Source organism: Gallinula chloropus, assembly GCF_964237585.1.
Source record: "Gallinula chloropus genome assembly, chromosome: 1".
Lineage (NCBI taxonomy): Eukaryota > Metazoa > Chordata > Aves > Gruiformes > Rallidae > Gallinula > Gallinula chloropus.
Window position 1 is genome coordinate 45,988,030 of NC_140085.1, and position 23,715 is coordinate 46,011,744.

At 45.9% G+C, this 23,715-nt stretch overlaps 1 protein-coding gene across 1 annotated transcript; it reads right to left on the reverse strand.

Moving 5' to 3' along the window:
- Window positions 1–43: 43 nt before the first annotated feature.
- On the reverse strand, window positions 44–22,972 carry PANX2 (pannexin 2; the record flags this gene model as incomplete). The annotated part of the gene is made up of 4 exons (XM_084267245.1): window positions 22,859–22,972; window positions 22,046–22,364; window positions 2,428–3,879; window positions 44–405 (listed from the first exon to the last, which is right to left on the reverse strand). Exons 2-4 carry the CDS (start codon window positions 22,269–22,271, stop codon window positions 44–46), a joined length of 2,040 nt encoding a protein of 679 aa, XP_084123371.1. The 5' UTR covers window positions 22,272–22,364; window positions 22,859–22,972.
- Window positions 22,973–23,715: the final 743 nt, after the last annotated feature.

Genomic DNA, 23,715 nt, shown 5'->3' on the forward strand with positions numbered 1-23,715 from the left:
CCCTGGCCAGGAGGGCGCGGCTCTGCAGCCCGGCGCCTCGCCCTCAGTACTCCACCGAGCTCACCATCGCCATCGGCTCCTCAAACGTTGCCAACCGGATCTGCTTCGGGGTCGGGATGGAGAGAATCTCCCCGGTGTCAGCCGGGGAGTGAATACCGTTGTCCATTATGTTTGCCACCTCCTCCTCGTGGTCCTCGTAGAGCGTGTTGATGTGCAGCAAAGGGTGGGCTGGGTTGCAGTTCAGGGCGGGCGCTGGCTCTGGCTTGACTTGGTTCAAGGTGATACTGGTTGCAGCAGCCGTCGTGGCTATATGGTTGTGGTTACACGTGACGAAAGCCCCAGCAGCAGGCACAGTTCTGCATGTCTCTGATGAGTACAGGATCTCTTTTGCAGGATGAGGGGTGTCTAAAAGGAAAACGAGAGGGAGAGGTTATCTTTCCCCCTTCCAGTCCACCAGAGAGGAGTGTCCTGAACCAAATACAAGCCGCTGGCAGTTTTGGAACTGATTCCAGCGGGAGCAGGAGTGGACCCAAACCCAAATTTTCTTGGGACACTTGGAGAAATCCAGCAGGACTGTTTCAAAGCAATAGGACTTCAGGCTCAGGGGAACAGGACAAACAACAAATGGGGTGTGTAAATCTCACTCTTTTTTTACGCATGCTCATGCTTCCTCACGTGAATGGTGTTTTTGTAGAATGAACAAAACACAACCCAAAAGGATCGTTTATTCTCCTCTGCAGTCTGGCAAGTGTTTGATAAATGTTATGATTTAATGTTTTGACAAACACAGGATGGAATACAAAAAGCACGGATATTTTAGATGGGAAAAAACAGTGGTTACACATTGTAAGCCACTTGTCTTTAGAAAGAACTCAGCAATTTGACATTAACTGATGTCTCTTTCCAGAAATTAGAAGTCTGCCTTACCTGATGGACTGCAATGTTGGTCTAACTCAAAATAAAAGCTGAAAATTTTAATGGGAATGGGGAGTAACAGAGCCCCAAAACTACAGTAATTATTTTTCGCCCTTAAAAATATTCAAGCACTAATTTAGATGAAGGTAATTGAGACCGGAAAACCCCAGTAGTTTTGAGGAGTTGAAATCAGAGCAGGTGACTGGATAAGGGATGCTGTAGAATAGCTCACATGCACACTGGGGAGTTGGAGGGCTCTAAGGACCGTAAGGATTTGGAAGTGACAGAAACTTTTATACCTCAAATCACTTCTTTGCTGGGCAGTGGGGTGACGGTAGCTGTCAGTCTGTCGAGGCCCAGAGGGTGGTCTTAGCTTGTAATGAGATGAGAGCCATTGCTTTAAGTAAGTACAAATCTTTCTGTAACTTAACTGCATAGTGCTTCTTTCTTATGTCAGTAGCTTACAAAAATAAACAAGAAGATATCTACCTGCCTACCAGTCTATCTACTGACCTATCACTTTTCTTAGCACTCACGTGGCTTTCCCCATCACTCCAGCACCTAGTGACTACTCATGTATTTGGAACACTCCTTGGAGGTAAGAAAGGGATAGGATTCCCAAAACTCACACAGGGAACTGAGGCACAGAAGGAGCAGAAACTCCTATGAGGCCACATGGGAAGGGAATGGCAGAATTCCTGGCCCCTCGACCAGCACCCACACTTCGGACTATACAACCTCTGGTCTGCATGAGACAAAGGGCAATTTAAAATGTCTCTTGAGTGAAGAACAATATAAATGATCCAAGTGGTGGTTTCCTAGGTGACAAACACACGGCAACCCCTAAGGATTGGTAGTTAAAGAAATTTTTTTCCACAGGTGGCTTTTAACTACCACTAGCACAGTTTCTCGCACACCCTAAAGTGGCTACTACTGGTCTGAGTACTGCTTGTCTACCATGGTAGTTTCCATATGACTGGAAAAAAAGGCAGGTTTGAAATGTGCCAGGTGCTGGTGGAGCAGGAAGGATATCATGGAGGCCTAACTCTCCTCATTTCCTTAGTTACAAATGTGGTCGTGCTACACCAAGGAAATCTGCTTACATTTGAAGAACTCCCTACACCAACAGCCCACAGGCTGTTTTATACACCTCTACCTGTAATAATCCTTATCTTCCAAAGACAGCCCCTATTTCTGAGGCCTGCAAGCTCTAAATTGTTAGCAATCCCAAAGTCTAACAAGGTAGATCAAACATTTCTGATAAGCTTTGAGTTTCTGAAGATCACTAGGCAAATTATGGTCTATGGAGGTGGTTTTACACACCTCTACCTGTAATAATCCTTATCTTCCAAAGAGAACCCCTATTTCTGAGGCGTGCAAGCCCTAAGGTTGTTAGCTATCCCAAAGTCTAGCAAGGCAGGTCAAACATTTCTGATAAACTTTTGAGTTTCTGAAGATCACTAGGCAAATTATGGTCTATGGAGGTGGCACGGGCATTACGGCATACTGTACCTTTGAGAGAGGAGGTAACGTGTACTACGACATTCTCTTCCTGGTTTAGAAATCCCCCCTCTTGGCTTTTTGACGTCGGCATGGAGGGGATGGCTTGAATCTCTGGCTTGGGTTTTTTGCTACTCAGTATATACGGATGCACATCCAAGGAAAAGTGTCGTGTGTGTTTCTTTTCGCTGCTCGTGCTTGGGAGGGCATTCGGCTCGGATTTGTGAGCGGCCGGTTGCTGTGAGGTCTTCGCAGCGGACTCCAACAGAGGAGCGATAAGGCTGTCCGTCGCCGTTTTCCTCCTCACAGGCTTCGGTTTTTCTGGCTTGTGGTTTTCAACCTTCATAATGGCTAGCTGCTCCTTGAATGGCTGGGGAAGGGGGTTGGTAGTCGGAATCCATTTCATCTTCTTCCTGGGTCTCTTAATGATGAGCTGCTCATTGGCATCGATGTCTGCTGGATCAACGCTTGGGTCTATCGTCTGGATCCCTGAATCACGCATGGTGGGAGTGGCGTCATGATTGGACTGGGCCAGCGCCGCAAGCAGCTGGCGCACCACGTTGTCGTACATCAGATCGCTTTCATTGGTGATGAAATCCAGACGGTTCAATGACTTTATGTGGTCCCGATTTTCATTGCAAAACATGGCCAAAATGTTGATGTCACAGAACTGGGACTTCTGCCACTGTTTCTTGGTCTTTATTCCAACTTTGTTCAGTTTATCAAATATGAAGTTGGACTTGCGAAATATGAAGAGGTGGATCAAGTTGATGAGGATGATTAAGTTCATGAAGCAGAGGAGAACGATATCTACACCAGCAATAATCCGCTGGAGCTGGACAGAGGGCAGTTTGCAGTTCACTCTGATGTGCAGTTTGGAGCTGCTCGTTTTGTCCGGGGGCTCTCCTAGTGCACAGGTAAATTCGTTTTGCTTCTGGGTGGCATAGTAGGTGGATAAGTACGTAATTGGTATGATGCTTAAAAAGATGATGAACAAATGTCTCGCAAGGTAAAGCTTAGCTAAGAAGTTACTCCGTCCTCTTCTTTCCAGGTATTTCTCAAACAAGTTCTGTTCGGGGCTTTTTTCCTTCTCCGCATTCTCAATGATCTCTCTCTTCTCCCTCTCAGTGATCCCCGGGCCTTTGGACTGAATCTGTTTCTCTATTTTTGGTGCCCGCCCTTCAGCTGCACGGTGGTAGCAGTTATCGATCTCCTGAAGCAAAAAATTAAGCTCTGAAGTCAGTCGGGTGGAGGCCAGAAATTCCCAGCCCAGAGCTGGAATGTACATTATCCCAGCAAAAGCCAGCAGCGCATAAGGTAGGAACTTATGCTCAAACAAGGAGGGCCAGTGGCTGGCATCAACTCCTGGCAAGGCATCTTTTAATTCTGTCCAACAATATCCTCTGGCATACAAGGCTTGATCGCGGGTGAAGTTGTGTGGTGTGTAACAGTATATTGGCTCCTCTGTATAACAGAGAGAAAAGTCACTGCTGTGCATTTAACCTACAAAAGGAGCTCTGGAAAATAAACATTTCAAATGATATCAATTTGATTTTGCTGTATCTTTACATTACCTTTAAGCCCTCCATGTCTATGAGGCAGCTCGGCCTGCGCACATCTTCACAAGCCTCCAGGCAAAGCTATTTACCTGGAAGTTTTAGAATGAACCCGAGCTAGAAGTGTCAGCTATAGTGTATTTTGGGTTGATTACTTCTCTGAGAACAATATCCTAAGCAACTGCGACCTAAACTCTGTAAAGCTAAAAGCCCTGATATCCACTCTAGAGCAGCTGAGGATGTTATGTGTGAATGCTGCCAGGCTTGTTTAGGTGAAAATTAAGGTTCACGGCAGCTAAATACTCTTCTGAGTAGAAGAAAGGTGGATATAGCTGAAGGCAATGTTTCCTTTAACAAAGTCTGCTCATGGGGTATGGCAGAAAAAATCGAAACCTGGAGCATTTTAGTCAGCTGCATCCCTCCCAGCTAACACTCCTGCAGTGAAATGCGACCGACCAGCAGAGAATCTGGTACGTGAACTGTATTTGCCTCTATGAAAACTTAATCCTACATTTGAATCGGTACCATTGTTTTTTACAAGGTGTGCAACCGAGTGGTGGAACTCGCTGTCATACCATATTACAGAAGAAGAAAACACCATGGAACAAGAAAGCAAACAGACAGAGTAATGGAAGTACAGCAAGAATTATTAAGTACACAGGTAGGGATGCGACTTTCCTCTCAGGACGATTTAAGCCACTGGCTGCTAGAGGGTGAAAGGATTTAACAACGGAAGTAACACCATATACTTGTCAACTTTAACACTCCTTCCCAAGTGTTTCCTTTTTCCCATCATCAAAGACAGGGTATTGGACTAAAAGGACTTCTCCCTCAGTTATGTTCTTATACAATTACATTTTTCTGGCAACACATGAAAGTAAGACAGAAAGCTAGAGTAGTATTAACTGCTCAAAGAACAATGCCTGATATCAAAACACCCTCTTCCAAGAGGAAGACCATATTTTCATGTTTTGGCAAGCAGAACAAAAGGAATATATTTATTTAGTCTTATGGTATAACTTCAAAAAACTTCCCCTAATGAGGCCCACAGGAAGAAGGCATGTTCACTTGAATTGAGAAGCGCTCAAGAACAAAAAGCTTGCTGCAGTTCTGAACGCGGTCTACAATTCAGATTGAGAACATCTCACTGGAGGAGAGCGGTGGTACTGTGCTCTTAATAACACCAACCATGGAAGGAAATAATAGATTGTTGTTTGGTAACAATAAATATTTAAAATTAATAGACAGGCAAGCCCCAGTAATCCTTTTGACATAACTGAGGACTCCTCACTTCACTGACCACTTTTCAAATGCAAGCAAATGAAAAGCGTTTACTAGTACTTTGGTAAAATGTTGAGGTGTAATCCTCTCCTGTGAGACCTGCAGAGACCTGCTGGGGACTTTTTAAAAGTGGTTCAGTGAGGATTCTTCTCTATAAAAGCAGCCAGTTTAAAGGGAGATGATAGAATAAGTGCTATTACCCAAGACAGCATGCAAAGTGAGACTGGCAAATTGTTTAAAATTATTTTAAAATGATCTAACTTCAACCTCAGAGAAGAGCCTAAAGCACTCTTAGGTTACACAGCTTCCCATCCGGGCTATTTTTGTGTATTTACAGCCATGTGCTCCAATAAAACTGCTCACTGATGTTCATTTTCACTGTTACGTGCCCTTCCAAGCTTACCCATAAAGGGATGCACACAAAAATTTGGAACTCCTACCATCAAAAGAGTTATTGTGCGATTTTTCCATGAGACAAAGTAGATTCCTAAGTGAAAATGTTCCCATGGGGAAAAAAAAAAGGCAAAGTAGCTTGGTGCGTTTCTCCTAAGTATTCTGAATTGGGTGTTTCAGCAGAATCTGCCAGTATGAACTTTAGTTTCCTGTGACACACATGGGTTTATACCTCCTACGTCTCAAAGCCATGGATACTTGAGAAGACAGCAACAAGCACTCATGCAAATAATCCATAAGGATGATATTTGGATTCATGTACCAGTTGTTGCTGCCAAACAAACAAAACAGTTCTCTCCACTGAGACCTGAAAGCTAAGGTGACTTTTGCTGAATTTGTATAGATGTAACAACAATATATATTTACTTTATAAATTAAAGAAGCAATGAAAATGTCTGCAGATGTAAACATCTGTTGGACACTTCACTTAGAGACCAGCTCTACGCCCCATCCATTGCCACTGTTTCAGTGCAGAAAGTCTGAAGAGCTTCATCAGAGACTAGTTCAAAAAATGGGTCTACCCAGCCCCGGTAAAGAAAGAAAATGCTATTTTATGGGAATTTGTTTGCTGTCCCTTTGTTAAACATTTTTTAAGTTACTGCCACTGCCTGGTAAGTTGTGAGAGAGCTTGAACTCACTGGGATAGCTGAGCATGGTGTCCCATTCTTACTCAGTATTTTGTTATTTATTCATGCTAGTCTAAGATTTCCTTTGCATATTTATTAAATTAATGTGATTTTTCACTATTTTCCAGGTAAATATCAAGGCTTGGGGGATGAAATCCTATGCTCAGTGAAGTCAGTGGAATGTCTTATAACTGATTGAAGTGGGGGCAGTGATGTTACAATGTAATTTTATTCAAATGGCTTCTTCCAATACACTTGAGCCACACTCACTGTCAGTGAATGGCACTAATTCTGGCAAAGTGACTCCACAGGGAACTTCAGCTTAACCTTCTTGTCATAGGACTTGACTCAATGCATAAGATCAGCTTGTTTAGCTAGCAAACGGTCCAGACAATGGAAAAGTGTCTGAGAAGAGACCCTTCCAGTCTGATTCACAGCAAAAAACTAATTTAGCTATTGCCTGGAGGAACCTGTCTCTCTCATTCACAACAGGCTCTGAAGCAAGATCACAACCAGGTTTGACTTAGCTTTTGTGAGTGCTCCTTCTGAGCCTTCCATTTAACCTGGCATTTACCACCAGGAAGATGTCTGATCCCATCATACTAGGGTACAGACCTGTTTCCCCTCTACTGCAATCTGTGCCAGTCAGGTATAGATGAAAAAGCGCCACGCCAGTAACTAATCTGGTTAGGAAAGATGACAGTAACATACAGCTGGGTCTCCACATGCAGATCTGATGAGGACAGGGGAGTAACAAGTTGTTCTCACACACACAGCTCACTCCAGCTGTGAGGGCCCCACTTTACACAGTTTCAAGGCACAGCAGATTTACTTTATTTCTCCTGATAGAGAAGTAGCATTAAAAAAGGGCAGTAACTGTTAAAATCATAGCTCTGACATCAGACCATGCTATCTGCTTTTAACTTTATATTCACAAATACAGAAAGTACTGATAATCTTATTTCATCCTGAAAATCCTGTTTAGGCACTCTTTTCATATAATCACTCCAGCCACACAGAAATACAGCTTTTCCCCAGTATGCTGCATTTTAATTGTGTATGGTGTAGCTGTTCAATTGTGTAGGAAAGACAATGGAACAAGATGCTGTAGACTTTAAAAGCTTTGGGGACCATTACTGCTGAGCTGATTGGTCATCTTCTCAATGTTGTGTAGGCTTAAACCCATAAACACAATCTGTCCCTCCCCTCTCCCTGACAGCTACATTCTCGTGAGCCCAGGAGCCAGAAATTCCTACCAGAGAAAAAGGAGAGCAAGGTCACCATGTCCAAAATAACCTTTTTCTAGTTCCAATGATAAGATGGACATGTGTCTGTGATTTGCACACAAGCACATCAGGAACAATGGCAAAAAACCCAGCAAGGTGACTAACCTGCCATTCTTGTTCGCAGCTGGAAGATTAAACTCAAGTCTGAATTAAACATGATGAACTTACTGTGAGGTTTTTAGTTCTGATGCTCTGGAACTTCTAAGTCTGAAGGTCTGCCCTTAGGTCCACCTACACAAATGTGTTAACTGCATGCCAGAATAAATACGAAGTTCAGTAGTTTCAGACAAAAATCACTAGGAATCCCAAAGAACAAATCCTGTCCCCAGTGATACTTACCTATGGTCACAGCCATTCGCAGGAAATGTTCATTCACAGTAATTTTTAGGAGACTAAATAACCCTTTAACTAATGCTGTGCAGAATTAATTACATTTGAAAAAGAAGCCCTTCACGTTAATAAGTTCTTATTAACTTATATATAACGTGTATGACTTGAGTATACAGATGCATACTAGGAAGCTTAGCTTCCCTTTTTCAGGTACTATCAGATGGTCACAGGAGCACTGTATCAGATACTTTCAACAGCTGTACACAGATACATTTTACCCTGCTTGTTGTTTCTGGAAGTCCACAAAACAGTCTCACAGGTAAGGCATGAGAGACATCTCGCTGTATTTTTTTGGGCACGCAAAGAAGATGAAATAACCCTTAGCTGTGGGATACATTTGGTGATGCCACCTGAAGAATTGAAATCCCTCGACGGCTCAGTTCTTTCCCGGGCTGCATTCTGCACCATCTCCACCCATCAGTTTAAGTGCTACTTAAATACAGGAAAAATGATTGCCAGGAAGCATCGTGGTACAAAGGGCACGCTTTAAGGGAGTGAAAGAGAGAGCACAGTTGCAAGAAGATAGCCCAGGCAGGGAGAGGGATGAAGGGAGCTCAAAACCCCAATTTAAACAGACACTATGGAAAGAAGGACTGACAGCAAAGTGTGGAAACTAGGAGCTGCTGAGTCTGCTGCCTGTTAGTAAAGGCTCCGAGGAATGCTTGTGGGCTTCCTGCAGGCACAGGCTCCCACCCCTCCTGTTCCCAATGCAATGTCAGCCAGCTCTTTTCCATGGTTCCCCAACCTCCACATACTTCGGCATACCTTCAGCTGCCCTCTTCACGAGGCTCTGAATTAAACACCATTTGTGAGGCCCTAAGTGATAGGCAAGAAAATATGTTAGGTAAAGAAATCTCCTGCTTAATTTCACAAGTGTGACTCTAAGCTCTGAAACTGCTCAAGCAAGGGGCTGAGGGGCTGAGGTTTTGTGGTGGAACCTCTATGAAACTTCTTACTGCAGAAATGCATCCCAGACCTGGAAATGGGGTTACCAATGGAAAAATCTGGTAATTGCTTTCTAAACCATTCCCTGAAGAGATACCCAATAGCCACAGAAATGCTGGAACAACAGAAGGTGCCAAATCCCACATCTCACTCAAAATAGGGTCAAGACTTCGTTTAGACCAGCTTGGCTGGGGCTCTGTCCAATCTGAAAACCTTCAGTGACACAAACAACTTGTGCAACCTGCTCTAATGCTTCTTTGTTCTCAAGGTGAACTTTTTTTTCTTTAGGTCTCATCCAATAAAAATGGCTGATTCATACAGGAGCCTTTTCTCTCACTTCTGAAAAACCGCCATTTACAAAAATGAATGCAGTGGCCAGTTGCAGAAGGAATGCAGCAACTAGCACAGCAGCCCTGAGGAAAACAAATTGGGGGTACTTGTGGATGAGAACCTGGACATGAGCCACCAATGTGCATCTGCAGCCCTGAAGGCCAACCGCATCCTGTGATGCATCAAAAGAAGTGTGGCCAGCAGATCGAGAGAGGTGATTCTGACCCCCCCTACTCTGCTCTGGTGAGATCTCACCTGGAGTACTGTGTCCAGCTTTGGAGCCCTCAACACAAGAAGGACATGGACCTCTTGGAGCACATCCAGAGGAGAGACACAAAAATGGTCACAGGGCTGAAGCACCTCTCCTATGAAGACAGGCTGAGAGAGTTGGGCTTGTTCAGCTTGGAGAAGAGGAGGCTCCAGGGGGACCTTATAGCAGCCTTCCAGTACCTGAAAGGTGCCTATAAGACAGCTGGGGAAGAGCTGTTCCCAAGGCCATGTAGCAATAGGATGAGGGGCAATGGTTTTAACCTGGAAAAGGGGAGATTTAGGTTGGATATTAGGAAAAAGTTCTTCAGAAAGGGTGGTAGGTCATTGGAACAGGTTTCCCAGAGAGGTGGAGGAGGCCCCATCCCTGGAGATATCCAAGGTCAGGCTTGGGGTTCTGAGTGACCTGGTCTAGTGAAGATGTCCCTGCTCACTGCAGGGGGGTTGGACTAGGTGACCTTTAAAGGTGCCTTCTGACCTCTGTGTGTGTGTGTGCGTCGTTCTCCATTACCTTTGCAAACATGTTTTTACAAGTCTTCCCTAGGAAAGTGAGTGAAATGCATCTAGCACAAACATCTGCTTGCCCCTTCAACATGAAGAGAGCACTGCCAGTCTCCTCATGTTCAACAATGTCAAAAATCACACCTGCTCCTGAAAAGACTTAGGTGACTTCATGCACTGGGCAGTTCCTTTGAAGCCAATGGGATTACTCACAGTGCATAAAATTTGGCATGTGCATCTCTCTTTGAAGAACTGATACTGTAGGGGGATCAGTTGCAAGCTTCTAAAATATTCTTATGAGCAACAGTTACTTAAATAAATATGGACAACACATTGGCAATGCTTCTGATAAGACATTAAAGAAAAGAAAATACTAGGAAAAAACAGCGTATGTCCCTAAATAAAAGAGAAAATGACTCTTCACACCTACTGTATTCCCAATGAAATCAAATATATTCAACCAAAGCAAAATATAAACCATAATAATAAATGGTCCATGTCTCCTGTGACCTCCAGCTTTTAGAATTTACTCGGGAAAAACAAATCACACCTCATTCATCTTCCAACTGAATTGCATGATTTTGGCATTCTAGTGCAATAACTCAGTAACACAGAAGGAACAGCACAATTTTTTAACAGAAGATAGAAAAAAAGGAGCCTGTTTTTCAGAAACTATAGTTAAAAGATAAAAAAAAATTATTAAAATTCTTGTGCTTACTACACCAAGACAAAGGTAAATATACCTCTTGTGCAAACAGTTCTTTGAGGATCTAGAAGCAACTGTTCAGCCTGACAGCCACCGCCCTGTGTTGGGTGTAGGCAGTAGAAGTGGTGCCTCGGTGCTGCCTAACAGGCTGGATCTCCCCAACTTCTGAAGGGCAAGTGCCTGAACCCTCACACTGGAGAACTGAGCTAAGTATCAGGGAATTGCATTGATATAAAGTTCACCTGCTGAGTTAAATATGCTAGAGATTCATCCTCATGCTGCTGCCCAACCTGCCTACGAAGCAAAGCTGGCATTCCAGTGAAGCTCTCTGAAGCACTCCTCATAAGGTCCTCTCTGCTTAACTCAGAGGAGAAATTCGGTGCTCAGGCAGCCTCTCTGAACCTCCCTTGCCCATCAGATGCCAGAACCCAAGTTTCCAACAGCCAAGATAAATGACAAACTCCCTGAATTCAGCAACAATTGGCAGCATTTGACAGGAGTGCTCCTTAGCATACCGCTCTCCTTACACCATGTCACATATGCATAAGCAATCAGACATGCATGCCTCATTCATCTTGGGTACTGAAAGGACTGCACAAGAAAGCAGGTAGGAAACTGTTTATTCTGAGAAACAGAAATAATTTATTTAGTAGTTTTTTCAGCAATTTTTATATGGAAAAGGAGAAATGTCCTGGATCCTCTTCTCTCTGCAAAAAAAACAAAAGAACAAAAACCATTCATGTTACTGAGGCTGGAAATGCAGTCTAAGAGACTACAAGATTATCTAAGCAGCATACAGGTTTTTCCATCTCAGTCACACAGCTCACAAGGAATATGCAACTCTCTGAATGTGATTTTAACAAATGCTGGCTAACCCCCAAATTAATTCACAGTCAAAGGAAAAACTCCCTTAATTTAACTGGTTTATTTCAACTACTGCACTTAAAGGGTATTTAAAGGTTAGGTATTAGTACAGCATGAGGGTGGATTCCTGAAATTACTTTTGTGTGCCAACTGTACTCATACAGTCCTATTTAACTCACCCAGTTTACTCGTATGAATAAGAAAACATTCATCAAACTAAACCTTATCAGGCTAATTATTGTTACTTTTATTAAAACAAAAAGACAATACCTTTACCTTTCTTAGGGAATATTCTTTCCAAATCTGAATATAGGTTCCATGCCCATGAAGTCTTCCTAAGGTACAAATTTCTCCATGATCAACAAGGTAAGGTATAGCCTTTTTTTTGCCCCATCTCTGAAATCACTTGTCCTGTTTAAGAAAAAAATCTTGAAACAAAAGGCCCTGAAGAAATGAGACAGGAAACCACTTCTGCTAGGAAGTTTTACTGGCCTATACTCTGCAAGGATTAGTGTAATGAGTGAGATGTAGATCAGCAATGTCTAAGACTGACAGGGAATGGGTTCCTCACAGGGGTAACTGCAGGCATTTACAGTTTGAGTCTTTTCTCCTTGCAGGATGGCTGCTTGAATTGCACCTGTTTTGGATCTGCATAATGAGTAAATGGTAGTGAACTTCCCAGTGTATACATAAAGGTACAGAACTATATTCCCTGTATGCAACAAACATCAGCTCTTCTAAAATCAGCTGGTGTGCTGAAGTTCACTTACCAGCAATCTGAGGCTTAAAGATGCCTGCCCAGGTTATGCAGGAGGGAAAGATACCTACTCCTACTTGGCTGGTATGCTGAGGTCTGCTGGAGAAGGTTATTCCAGAAATGGCAACTGTTGTGTGCAGAAGGTGAGGAAACACTTTAATGCAATCCCTTAGGCTGCTCCCACAGAGGAATGTTCCCTCAATAACGAGCTATTATCTCCACCATGTGATGGCCACGCAGCACGGTGGTAACGTCACTGGAAAGACAGCTTGTTTATAGTGCCTGTACTGCTGAACGTCACTAGGAGCATTTCTTCCTGTGCTCCAGAGAGCTCTGTGAGAACACAGAAAACACCTGGAAGGAAATTAAAATGCTTGTATTTGTACAGAGAGGTATGTTTCTGTATTATAACGCTGCTTTGTATTACTTAATGTTTGAGGGAAGGTTTAGCTCCAAATTTAAAAGAACGTATCAATCAAAATGTGATTAATGAAATTCAGCCATGCAGGCGGTCCTAGAAAAGAGATCTGAGTAACATTTACTTCTAAATGTAGTGCTTACAGAAGGAGGGGAGTGGAATTTTGGTGATGTACAGGTCTTCTGCACAGGAGAAGTAATGTGTGAAAACCAGTGTTTCCAAAAATAAAGAGAGTATTTTGGGGGTAGTCCAATAACTCCCCTTTAGAGATGGAACCCCAAAGCAACTATGCAAGCACCCAGGCACTACAATAATAGAGTAACACCTAAAGTAAACTGCAGGAACATGAAAATGCCAAAGTGAAATACATGATGAAAATCCAGTGAAACTGGTGATGCACTGACAAGGGTGGGTCCTGAAGTCAAGAGTCAAGCGCAAAATACAAGCATGAGAAGCAAGGAGAAACTGCAGGTTTTCTCTAGTACATTACTGTTATTTAATGACTAAAAATAAAGAAGATGGCTCATATTAAGTAGCTCTTGGCATGAACACAGTGCCCAGAAAACTTCACATTGAAAAAGAAAAATGACAATGGTTAGCTCATTAGGTAATTATGTTGTTTTAATAACGTAGGATTTAGGAGGCAGAGATGGCCAGTCTACTGCTTTTTGGAAAACTGGTTCCTCCACATGCAAAGAAACATGGTCTTCTAAGAATTAGAAGAACTGTTCTGATCTACTGCAACAGAGTCAGGGGAATCAGCCTCCCAAGGCTCCTGGGAGCTCTTCCATTTCCAGTGTTAAAGGTCTCCTGCACTCCTGAACAAGTCACAGACCCCACAGAAGACAAGGCACCCCAGTCTCCAAATGGTGCAATGATTACTTCAGCCTATAACCAAACTGCTCCAGAAATAGCCACTGAGTGCTAAGCTGCAGAACACCCCACCAGGCGTCTCGGCACCTGGCTGCATCACTGCGCTGGCAGCTCAGAACCTGCACAACAGGCATGGTGCCAGGAAAGAACAGCACAACATAAAATGAAATCCCCAAACCTGGCATTATGATGAACTGCTGTATTCCCCAGTGCAAATGCCAGGCTGTATTATACAGGCCTGGGACAAAAAACCCCTGATGATGGAAAATACCTGCGCTGATTTCAGTTTTTCTTAGAATAAATCCTGGGAAACAAAGGAAACCTCTACAAGAATCGTGCCAGTCTGCTGTAAAATTATTCAGCTTTTGTAAAGGTGTATACCTGCTGAAGGTGCCCACTGCAGTCATTTTTAATGCTCACAAAAGCTAAGGAACTCAGTGACAATGCGGATTCTGCTTGAAGAGTTTTGCAGCTCCAAGGAACAGTACAAGCTTCGATTTCTTCATGGATTTCTATGCAGTTTAGGGAGAGAAAAAGCTTTGAAATAGTTCAGGGTAGCTTTGAAAAACAGTCTTGACATTACATTTATTTATTCACAAGGTTTCCTCTTGACTAAGATGAATGAATGAGGTTTCTTAAGCAAAAATTTTTTTGACCATCTGTTTAAATTGCTGAAGTTAAAAGCGTGTAGTGGGATAAATCTCATCCCCATTTTGGACCTCTTCACCTATGTGACACTTGGGGAGATGAAGGGTTTAATACTCCAAACAGGGTCATGAAATTTCATATGAAAAAAGGTGATAAATATGTTGTCAGTAAAGTTTAAGAAATGGAATTAATGAAAGAAAAATATCTGCAGCTGCTAGGAACTGCAGAGGAATGATTCCATGCCAGGCTCACGCATTTCCTCAAGACTGCCTTTCTATTTAACATTCAGATCATGTAACTTCAAGTCTTTAAATGACCAAAGCTCAGAGGAAGCCAGCTTGCCCATCTTGTGCACAGCTCGTGTTTGTGAATCGCCCTTACCCCTTGGGAAGAATTCCATCGGCAGCGCACACAGCCAACGGCTGAACTGCTGACAGCCCCAGGCTGTTTGTATTATTTCAGTTCTTTTATTTAAAAAAAAATACATGATTAGAAAACACTTCAAGGCAAGTGGTACTGAGACATTCCTTAAATTCTCTTATCACAGCTAATATACCACCTCAGAATCAATTCCTGCACCGGTGTCGTCACGCACATAAAACAACCTGGCCCTGTGCTCTCAATAATCACTTGGAAAAATGTCACCTGCACTTTCTTACTGCATGTGGCATTATGTGCAGTTAAAGAGAAAAAATGGCAAAGAAGCCCAAAAGCCATCGAATCAGGTAAGTCATGTAAGTGACTATGTGTAAATACGTTGCCCACAACTTGAAATAGAAACATAAATTGGAAAAGTTGACTGGAAATACAGAATAAAACTCCATCTTGTAACAGAGAAATCCTCCTCCACATACACTATTTCAAACATACTGTAGGGTGAAATGCATAAAAAAGACATTGAACTCAAGCATATACTGCACTACATAGTGAAGTAAGCATTGCTAATGCAAAATGATTGCAAATCAGAAAAACATAAGAACTTGAACTGACCCTTCAGTCATTTAACTTACTGTCTCCTTCCATTACTTCCTCATGAGAATTTTCTAGCAGAAGGCTGGTAGAGGGCTGAGCTAGGTAACTGCTAAGAGACATAGAAATACAGTATTGATGAGCAACTTTTGTGTTATTTTGTAGGCACTGTTTCATAAACCTAGCAAGAAAATCAATGCCAAAGCTTGGCTTTTGACTGAAGCACAGAAACCAGCTGGACGGCTGGTTTGCTTTATTTTAATAAAGTAATCAGCATTTAACAGCTTCTGAGGGAAAAGCAAACATGACTGCAGTACAGAAAGAGTAATTCACTGTACAAGAGGGAGATGACTTAGCAGTCCCTGTAACTGACCACACCAGTCCTAAAAGCCTTTGAAAGTTTGGGAACCAACCTACTTCAGTACCCTGAGGATAACACATAACAAACAGCAGCACGTTCTCCTTTGGAGCCCACTGCTCTCCAGTCCCTTCCACAGCAGAACTCCCGAAGGCGTGCCTGAGAGCACTGGCTGCTCTGCACTTAAACCACTTGGTAAAAACATTAAATGACTCAAGCTGAGCAGCACATCATGAAAGCCAGGCTATCTCTTTGTCTACTGGATTGCAGAACCGTGTCTTGACAGCTGAGCGAATGCCAGGAGAGGTTTCGCTAGGAGGAGCTTGCGGTCGCTGTCGGTAGCATCGCTGCCCACAGAGTACAGCACTTGCTGGTGAAGACGAGTATTAAGCACCCAACAGCACCCCACTCGAGGCTGGGGTCTGCGTCTGCTACCTGTGTGTACGTGGTAAAACCAGGGAGGGTAGAGGCGAGGATGAAAGCCATAAGGAACACCAGACAGACCCACTTCGAACTGGCAGTGGATGTTGCAGTATAATACTCTGCAATCTGTGCACTTTAGAAAGGAAGTGAAAATGGAAAGGCAGCGTAGTAGGAGATCAACCCCTTTTTCTCTAGAGCCATTCCTCCCCAGACCGGCCATGCCTTGATAGGAGATACCGAAACACCGTCACTAAAAAGAGCTGCTGGACACGGTCACAGACTGTAGCTGGAATAGAACTACGTATCTTCCAGCCTTGCCTACTAACATTTCATTAGAGCTTGGTATTTTACAAGTTTTCAGTAAATATGAATCTAATGCTAGTCTGCTTCAACATAAAAAAACGCTTGAAATACTTTCTTTAAAAATAAAGAAATACATAAAGAAATACATACATAAATAACCCCAAACCCTTCATTGAGGGAAAGGGAACAATCCAGCAGGCTCCAACGTGGATAAAATGGAAGGACAAAAGTGACAGCCTATACTTGCAGGCTTACAATTTGCTTCTCCACCAGCCAGGACCTGGTACAGTCACCTATTCTTGCACTGGGACAGTGCTGCACTACCAAACCTGAACTCTCTGTTCATGCTGGTTGTATTTCATTTCTGATTTGCACAGGAATAACTAAGTGGGAATGAAAAGTCAGACTCCTGGATATTCCAGCAGGACAATCTCTTAACAAGTCAAACACAAGCATGGATCTTTGGAAAGCACTGCATATACATTTGCATGAGTGCTCCAGCAGAAGCCTGAGAATATATAAGGTATAATGGGGGTCATGTCACTGTTTTGACAGAAATTCAAGCACATTAATAGTTAAATTAAAAGAAAAAAAGAGTTATGTTTAAAGCAGTAATTTCCAAATGAAAACAGAGCAAACAGAAGTTAAGTTTCCTCAGGACTCCCAACTGCACACATCATTACTCTCCACAAGAACACTGCTAAGGGAGAGGTTTCCCTTATCTTACTCTGCTTTTGGTAGGCACCTTCACAGGGCTGACAGCTGGCACTCCAGAAAACCAGTTCCATTTAAATACACCCACTAGGTAAGAGAAACACATCTCCAAAACTTTCCTTTATACCTCCAGAAAACCAGTTCCATTTAAATACACCCACTAGGTAAGAGAAACAAATCTCCAAAACTTTCCTTATTACCTTTGAAGCCATCATACAGTGGCCCCTAAATACAGGATTTCCTGGGTTTACATGAAGCCTACCCACAGGTGAGTTTTAGAAAGGGAAACAATATTCATTCTTCTCTTGTGGGTGATCATGGGGGCTTTCTTTGTGGGGGGTAGCTGACTATTGCTCCGAAATGACTTCATCATGATCTCACGCCCAGTATAAACATGGCACGTGGATTTATTTAAATGAACTCTCCAGGGGTGTCCTTTCTGGAATCACACTGGTTTGCTTGCAGAACATCAATGGAGAATCAGGAGAGACAGAAATGATAACCCAAAAGGTTAGCTGACAGACTTTCTTCACTCTCAATGAACAACAATTTAGGAAATGTGAAGAATGGCAATATGCACTTCCTTGCAGATGTGCCAGTGCCAGAATTACACCTTCCATACTTCAGCCATCAGAGTGAAGTCCTGTCCCCACTGAAATCAGCAGTCTACTGATTCTTTGCAGCCTGAATGTAACTCTCAGGAGTACACGCTAGCCGTGCCCCACTGCAGAGAGCTCCATTTCACCAAAAATGCACTGCCATCCAGTAGTGAGGTTTAGAAACAAAATCTTACCTCTCAATAAACTTTGGTTATGCTACAGAGTCACTGTAACAGTGATTCCATGATCCCGACCTCACAGATTCAAAAGTAACCCAAAGTTGACAGCCCTTTTGGGGTTTTGGGGTTTTTTTTACACCAAGTCAGCCTGTAAGGGTGCTATAAGCATAACAAGCATAACAAGGGGGCTGCAAAACAAGGAACACGGACAGCAGGTCAAGGGAGGTGATGCTGCCCCTCTATTCTGCTCTATTGAGACCCTACTTGGAGCTGTGTCCTGCTCTGGAGCCTCCAGTACAGGAAAGACATGAACTGTTGCAGCAAGTCCAGAGGAGGGTCACAAAGATGACTGGAGGGCTGGAGCACCTCTCCTGTGAAGACATGCTGAGAGAGTTGAGTTCAGCCTGGAGAAGAGAATGCTCTAGGGAGACCTTATTGCAGCCTTCCAGTACCTAAACGGAGCTTTCAGAAAAGCTGGAGAGGAGCTGTTTATCAGGGAGTGTAGTGACAGGACAAGGGGTAATGTCTTTAAACTAAAAGAAGGTAGGTATAGATTAGACATTAGGAAAAAAATTCTTCCCTGTGAGGATGGTGAGGCCCTGGCACAGGCTGCCCAGAGAAGCTGTGGCTGCTCCCTTCCTGGCAGTGTTCAAGGCCAGGTTGGATGGGGCTTTGGGCAACCTGGTCTAGTGGAAGGTGTCCCTGCCCATGGCAGGGGGGTTGAACTAAACGATCCTTGAGGTCACTTCCAACCCAAACCAGTCTGTGATTCTATGATACACACAACAGAAGGAAAGCCCAATACCTAATTTAAAGCTGTTTCTAACACATTAAGCTCTGCTGGATTATTATTTATTAAGCAAATCAGCATAGTATCTACTAAACAATTAGGTCTTGCCTTTTATGCTAATAAAAGAGAAATCTGTGATTTAATATCTCAAAAGTGATATAAGGATCAGAACACACCAATACAAGGACAAGCAAACCGCATTCATGAATAGCCAATGTGTTAACCTAAACGACTCTGCCTGTGGCACCAAGACAACACATTTAACTAAATAACTTTATCTTCCCCCACAGTCAAACTACAGCATACAGTGTATCATACTACAGACACGATGATTTTTATGGTTTTTCACAAACCCTTTTACATCACACTCTCTTTCTTTGTCCTGCGTTGGGCGTGGGGCTGAACTCTGCCTTCACACGCGCCTCTCCGCAGCCCCTGGCCCCTGACGGCTCAGCACTGCCCTGGGATGCCCAGGCCTCCTGCGACAATGGGGTGCCTTCCGCACACCCCCAGCGCAGGACACCGCTGCTACTCAGCCAAGCAGCTCCCATTACACTTGCACTGGACCATACCGTTGCTCCTGACTACTCTTTAAGCTACGCCTGATCCCACACACATGAACTCAGAGGTAGATGCAACACGCACATACTTTTATCTCTTCTATGCACTAATCATACAGACCTTTCCAATCCAGACCAAGAAGTCTTGTGAGGAACCACAGCTTTTTGATCACCACACTTCTATGCCTCAAGTGCTTATACCACTGTTTCAAGAGCTTTACTGATTAAGTAAGATGGGACAGACCCCAGAGAAGGGGGTTGTTGTCAGTTTCATGGGATGATGGTGATAGCATTCCATGGCTTGCGCTGGATTTCGTTAGCAGAATTAGGAATAGCTATAAATATCAATTTTTATTTCCCATTCCAAAGCAGTAACTAACGCACACAAGGGCCCAAAGCAAAGTTTGGGGAGCTACTATGTTAGTCACAACCAAAGGGGCAGCTGGAACCTTACTCAACTCTGTCAGCAAAACCTGAACTTCCATACATATTATTTAAATTGCACAAGAGGAGCAGCATCCCAAGCAAGTGCATGAAGATAGATTTTGGGTTTTTTAAAGGCTCAATGGCAGTGCATGGGTGAAACATAACACCAACCACAGAATCAGTAATATGCATGTATCCAGCTGGACTGCTGTTGGCCTCTCTGGATAAGCTTGACTGAGGAGATGAGTCCAAGTACATAACTGTTTTGGTAGGAGAGTAACATCCGATTCAGGTCACATTAAAATGAATAGGAGTTTTGCTCTTGAACTCTGTGGAAGCAGAATTGGAATACACTAATCCCGGGCTTTTCAACTCCACTCCAAAAAGGAATCTATTTACTTTCATCAGACCTTCATAGTGTTTTGATTACATTATCTTATATATATACATACATTTTAATCATACTATTTTTCTAACTGCAGACCATCTGAACAAACACATGACATCATACAACAGAAGAGTGTTGCCCCACATTTTTCCAAAGGCATAGGGTGTTTTCTGTGTTGTCTTGTACACTTTGTCCCGGCAGGACACAATAGGTTACCACCCTGTAAGACTTGGCCAAATGAGCACACATGGTCCTTAAGTAGACACAAATGATCCTGCTTTTGGCATTTCTGAGAAACAAATTTTGGAACACCACCATCAGCCTAGAGATTAGTCTTCCACAGCAAAAAAATAAATGCAGAAATTAAGCAGATCCCCTCTCTCCCACATACTTGTGTGGACCACGGTTAAGCCTGGCAGGGGGACACCCACTGCATTAATCCGAGTGCTCAGACCCGAGGCTTCCTCTGCAATCTGCAGCCTCGGAGGATTTGTTCCTATAGAACCAGCTACTGCTGTCTGCACAAGCCGTGAGTCATCGACTTCTGCTAGGGAACCCGCACAATGTAAAGGAACATGCGTGAAGGGGCATGACCTTTCCTGCACCCAAGGTTATCTTTAGGCCTGCTGAGGTTGAAACCTGTACAGCCCAAACAGTATGAAGGCACATGTATAAGCATGCACTCTCGTGAGCTCCTGTAGGGTTGCCTTCTTATCGTTTACTTCTCTAAAAACCGAACAAAGGAAGGGAATCCCAAAGCTTTTGTGTTATGGAGGATCACCAAAGGTGACCTTGAATCCTTCCTGCCTTGCAGTTGCTACAGAGAGACAGTTTTCGGGTGTTCAGCAAGCTCAGTTATGACCTGAAAATATGGTATTTGAGATGCCTCCAGATGACCATCCAAAACATGAGGCTCTTATCATTACCTGTGGCTGAAGATCTTGAGCTATACAACAGTATGTTTAAAAAATGAGACAAGACTGAGAAAGATTTTCGTTAAGAAGTTCAAATTTGCAAGCAGCTATTCTTCTAGGTAATTTAGCTCATAATAAAAACAGGTATAAAGGATATGCAAGTGCTGTAAGTTAATCACAAAGCAGCATGCAAAGCAAGAGCCTGGTTCTGACACGTTTAGACAGACTGAACACAGCCAATTTCCACTACCCTCACAGACTGCCCGGTCGGTTCTGTACATTAAAACGCTCGTAACTTCATGTAGATCTTCAGGATGGAGCTTCAGGGGACCTTAAAAGCAGTCATGTACTGGCAGCTACACTCATCAAGCCTATACTTGAGATCAAGCAAAGCAGTGTTCACATACACACTAATGGCCTGGAAGGTGGTGTAGCAGTTTACTGGGCCAGCAATTTTCAAGGCTTATCACCTTCCCAGACCATAAGGACTCTGCACTGGCAGCGATGGGCAATCAAACCAGGCTTTTTAAATTGCTCCTGGCTGTACACAAGGTGTAGGCCCTCAGCAGAAACAGACATCAGTGATTCTGCCTGTCACAGCACGGCAAAGCGTAGTGTGCAAGCGTCTCCATATTTAACAGACTCCACCAAAACATCTGCTGCTCCCTAGGCGGCCAGTTAAACGCTCGTGGTGTAGATGCCTGAAGTAACATCAAGACCAGTGCTTGAGGTCAGCCAGGGTCTCGTTCAGGACCTCTCCAGACCCACCTCAAAAGGCATAAAACCACCCCCCTGTGTCACCCACAGGAGCTCTCAGCTGCTGCAGGTCAGCAGAAACTTCCCGCCACCGTCGCTGCCTGCAGGCCAGCGATCCGCGGCCGCTCTCCGAGCCGGGGCGGCGGGTCCCGTTCCCACCGGCGGGGAAAGGCGCTTCCCCTCCCGCCGAGGCGAGGGGCAGTGGCCGTCCCGGGGCTCCAGAGGCCTGTAGGGCGCGGCCCCTGCCGCGACGCCGCTGCCCCCCCCCCCCGCCAGCCCTCCGAGGCGCGAAGGCGCCGGCGGCCCCGCCCGCCCCGCCCCGCCCGCCGAGGGACTCTCACCGCCCTTACCGGCGAAGTTCTTGGTGAAGACGAGGGTGACGAGGAGGATGGGGATGAGGACGGTGCCGATGGTGACCACGCGGTCGAAGGGCAACTCCAGCTTCAGCTGGAGGAGCAGAGCCGCCAGCGCGCCTGCCTTGTCATCCTGCTGTCCCGGCAGGATGAGCTCCTTCAGCTTCTCGCCCGCCAGCAGCGCGGTGGCCATGTCGGGGTGGTTATCGATGATGTGTTGCATAAGCAGTGGCGGCGGGCGGCCTCACGCCGCCGGGCCTCCCCGGGGACGGGCGGCGCGCTGCGGCGGGCTGGCTGCGGGCGGCGCCCGCCCGGCCTGCGGGGACAACACCGACAGCGGTAACGGCGGGGCCGCGGCCGGGCTCCTCTGCCGCAGAGGCACCATGTTTGGGCCGGCGGGACGCTGCCCCTTGCGAGGCCTTGCGGCTACCCCCGCTCTCCCGCCGGGCCCTGCGCTCCGCTCCCCCGCCGGTAGCCCCGCGGGGGCATTCCCCTCGCCCACCCACCCCTCACCGCGCTAGGGAGAGCGGCGCAACCGGGCCGGTGTAACGGTGCAGCCGGGCAGCCCAGCAGCAGTGCGGCGGCAGCGGCGGTGCAGCAGAAGGCAGCCTCCCCCCGTCCCCAGAGCCGCGCCGAGAAATGTCACGGGAGGCGGGCGGCGAGCAGAACTGCCCGGTGACAGCTCTGCGGTTAGACGCTGCCCCCGCTTCGCGATTCACGCCGTACGAGAAGCGGCGAAGCAGCCATGCAACAAGACCAGACCGGAGCTGCCTCTCTCAAAGTGCTGCAGACAAGGAAGAGGGCATTTACCTGGCAACTTCGGCTCCCTCCGTGCCCGGGGGGATGGTGAGCGCAACCGATGACTTGTAAATAACAGCGGAAGCCGCGAATAAACTTACACTGGACCCTCCTGCCGGGAGAAGGTCCCTGCCCCTCCACGAGTAATGGAATCGCTCCGGGTTCGGAGCGGGAGGCGAAGGGTGTGTTGATGCGCGCAACTGCCGCGGGTGGCTGGCGCCTGCATGGAAATGCCCGCCCGCGCCAGGCAGCGGTGCCGTGCAGAGCGATTCACGAAGGGGCTGGCAGCAGCCGCGGGGAGGAGGCGAGAGCAGCACCGGAATGAACTGCGGGCACGCAGAGGTCCTTTAAGGTTTTAAAAGCGAACAGCTGGAGCCTGCCGAGCCGGCAGCAGCCGCGGCAGGGCGGCCCCAGGCAGCCGCTACGGGCACAGCACATGCGAGCCTGCGGCGTGCAACACGTTGCGGCGGTGGCGGCCCCGGGCGGCGGCGGCCGCGTTCCTGCAGGAGCCACCGCGCGGCGGCAGCGCGCATGCGCTGGCACGGCTCCGGGGCCGCGGGGCCGCGGCGGCCGTACCGCTGGCTGGGGGGCAGCGAGCCGGGGAGGGTAGGAAGGCCCTGGGGGGGAGCTGAAGGCAGCGGGGGCGGGTGACCCCGGCTGGAGGAGGGCCGAGCTCTCCTCCCTTTCCCTCCCCTCGCCCCAGGCCGCCCAGCAGCGCACACGGGAGGTGACGCCCGCGTACGGCGGCGCGTCCCGCAGCCCCGTGGCTTGTGCGAATGGCGGGCAGGGGTGTCAGGAGAAGGGAGACCCTCCCCCGACCGGGCTGTGCCCTGAAGGGCTGGAGCCCGCGGGGGCGTCAGGACCTAGGA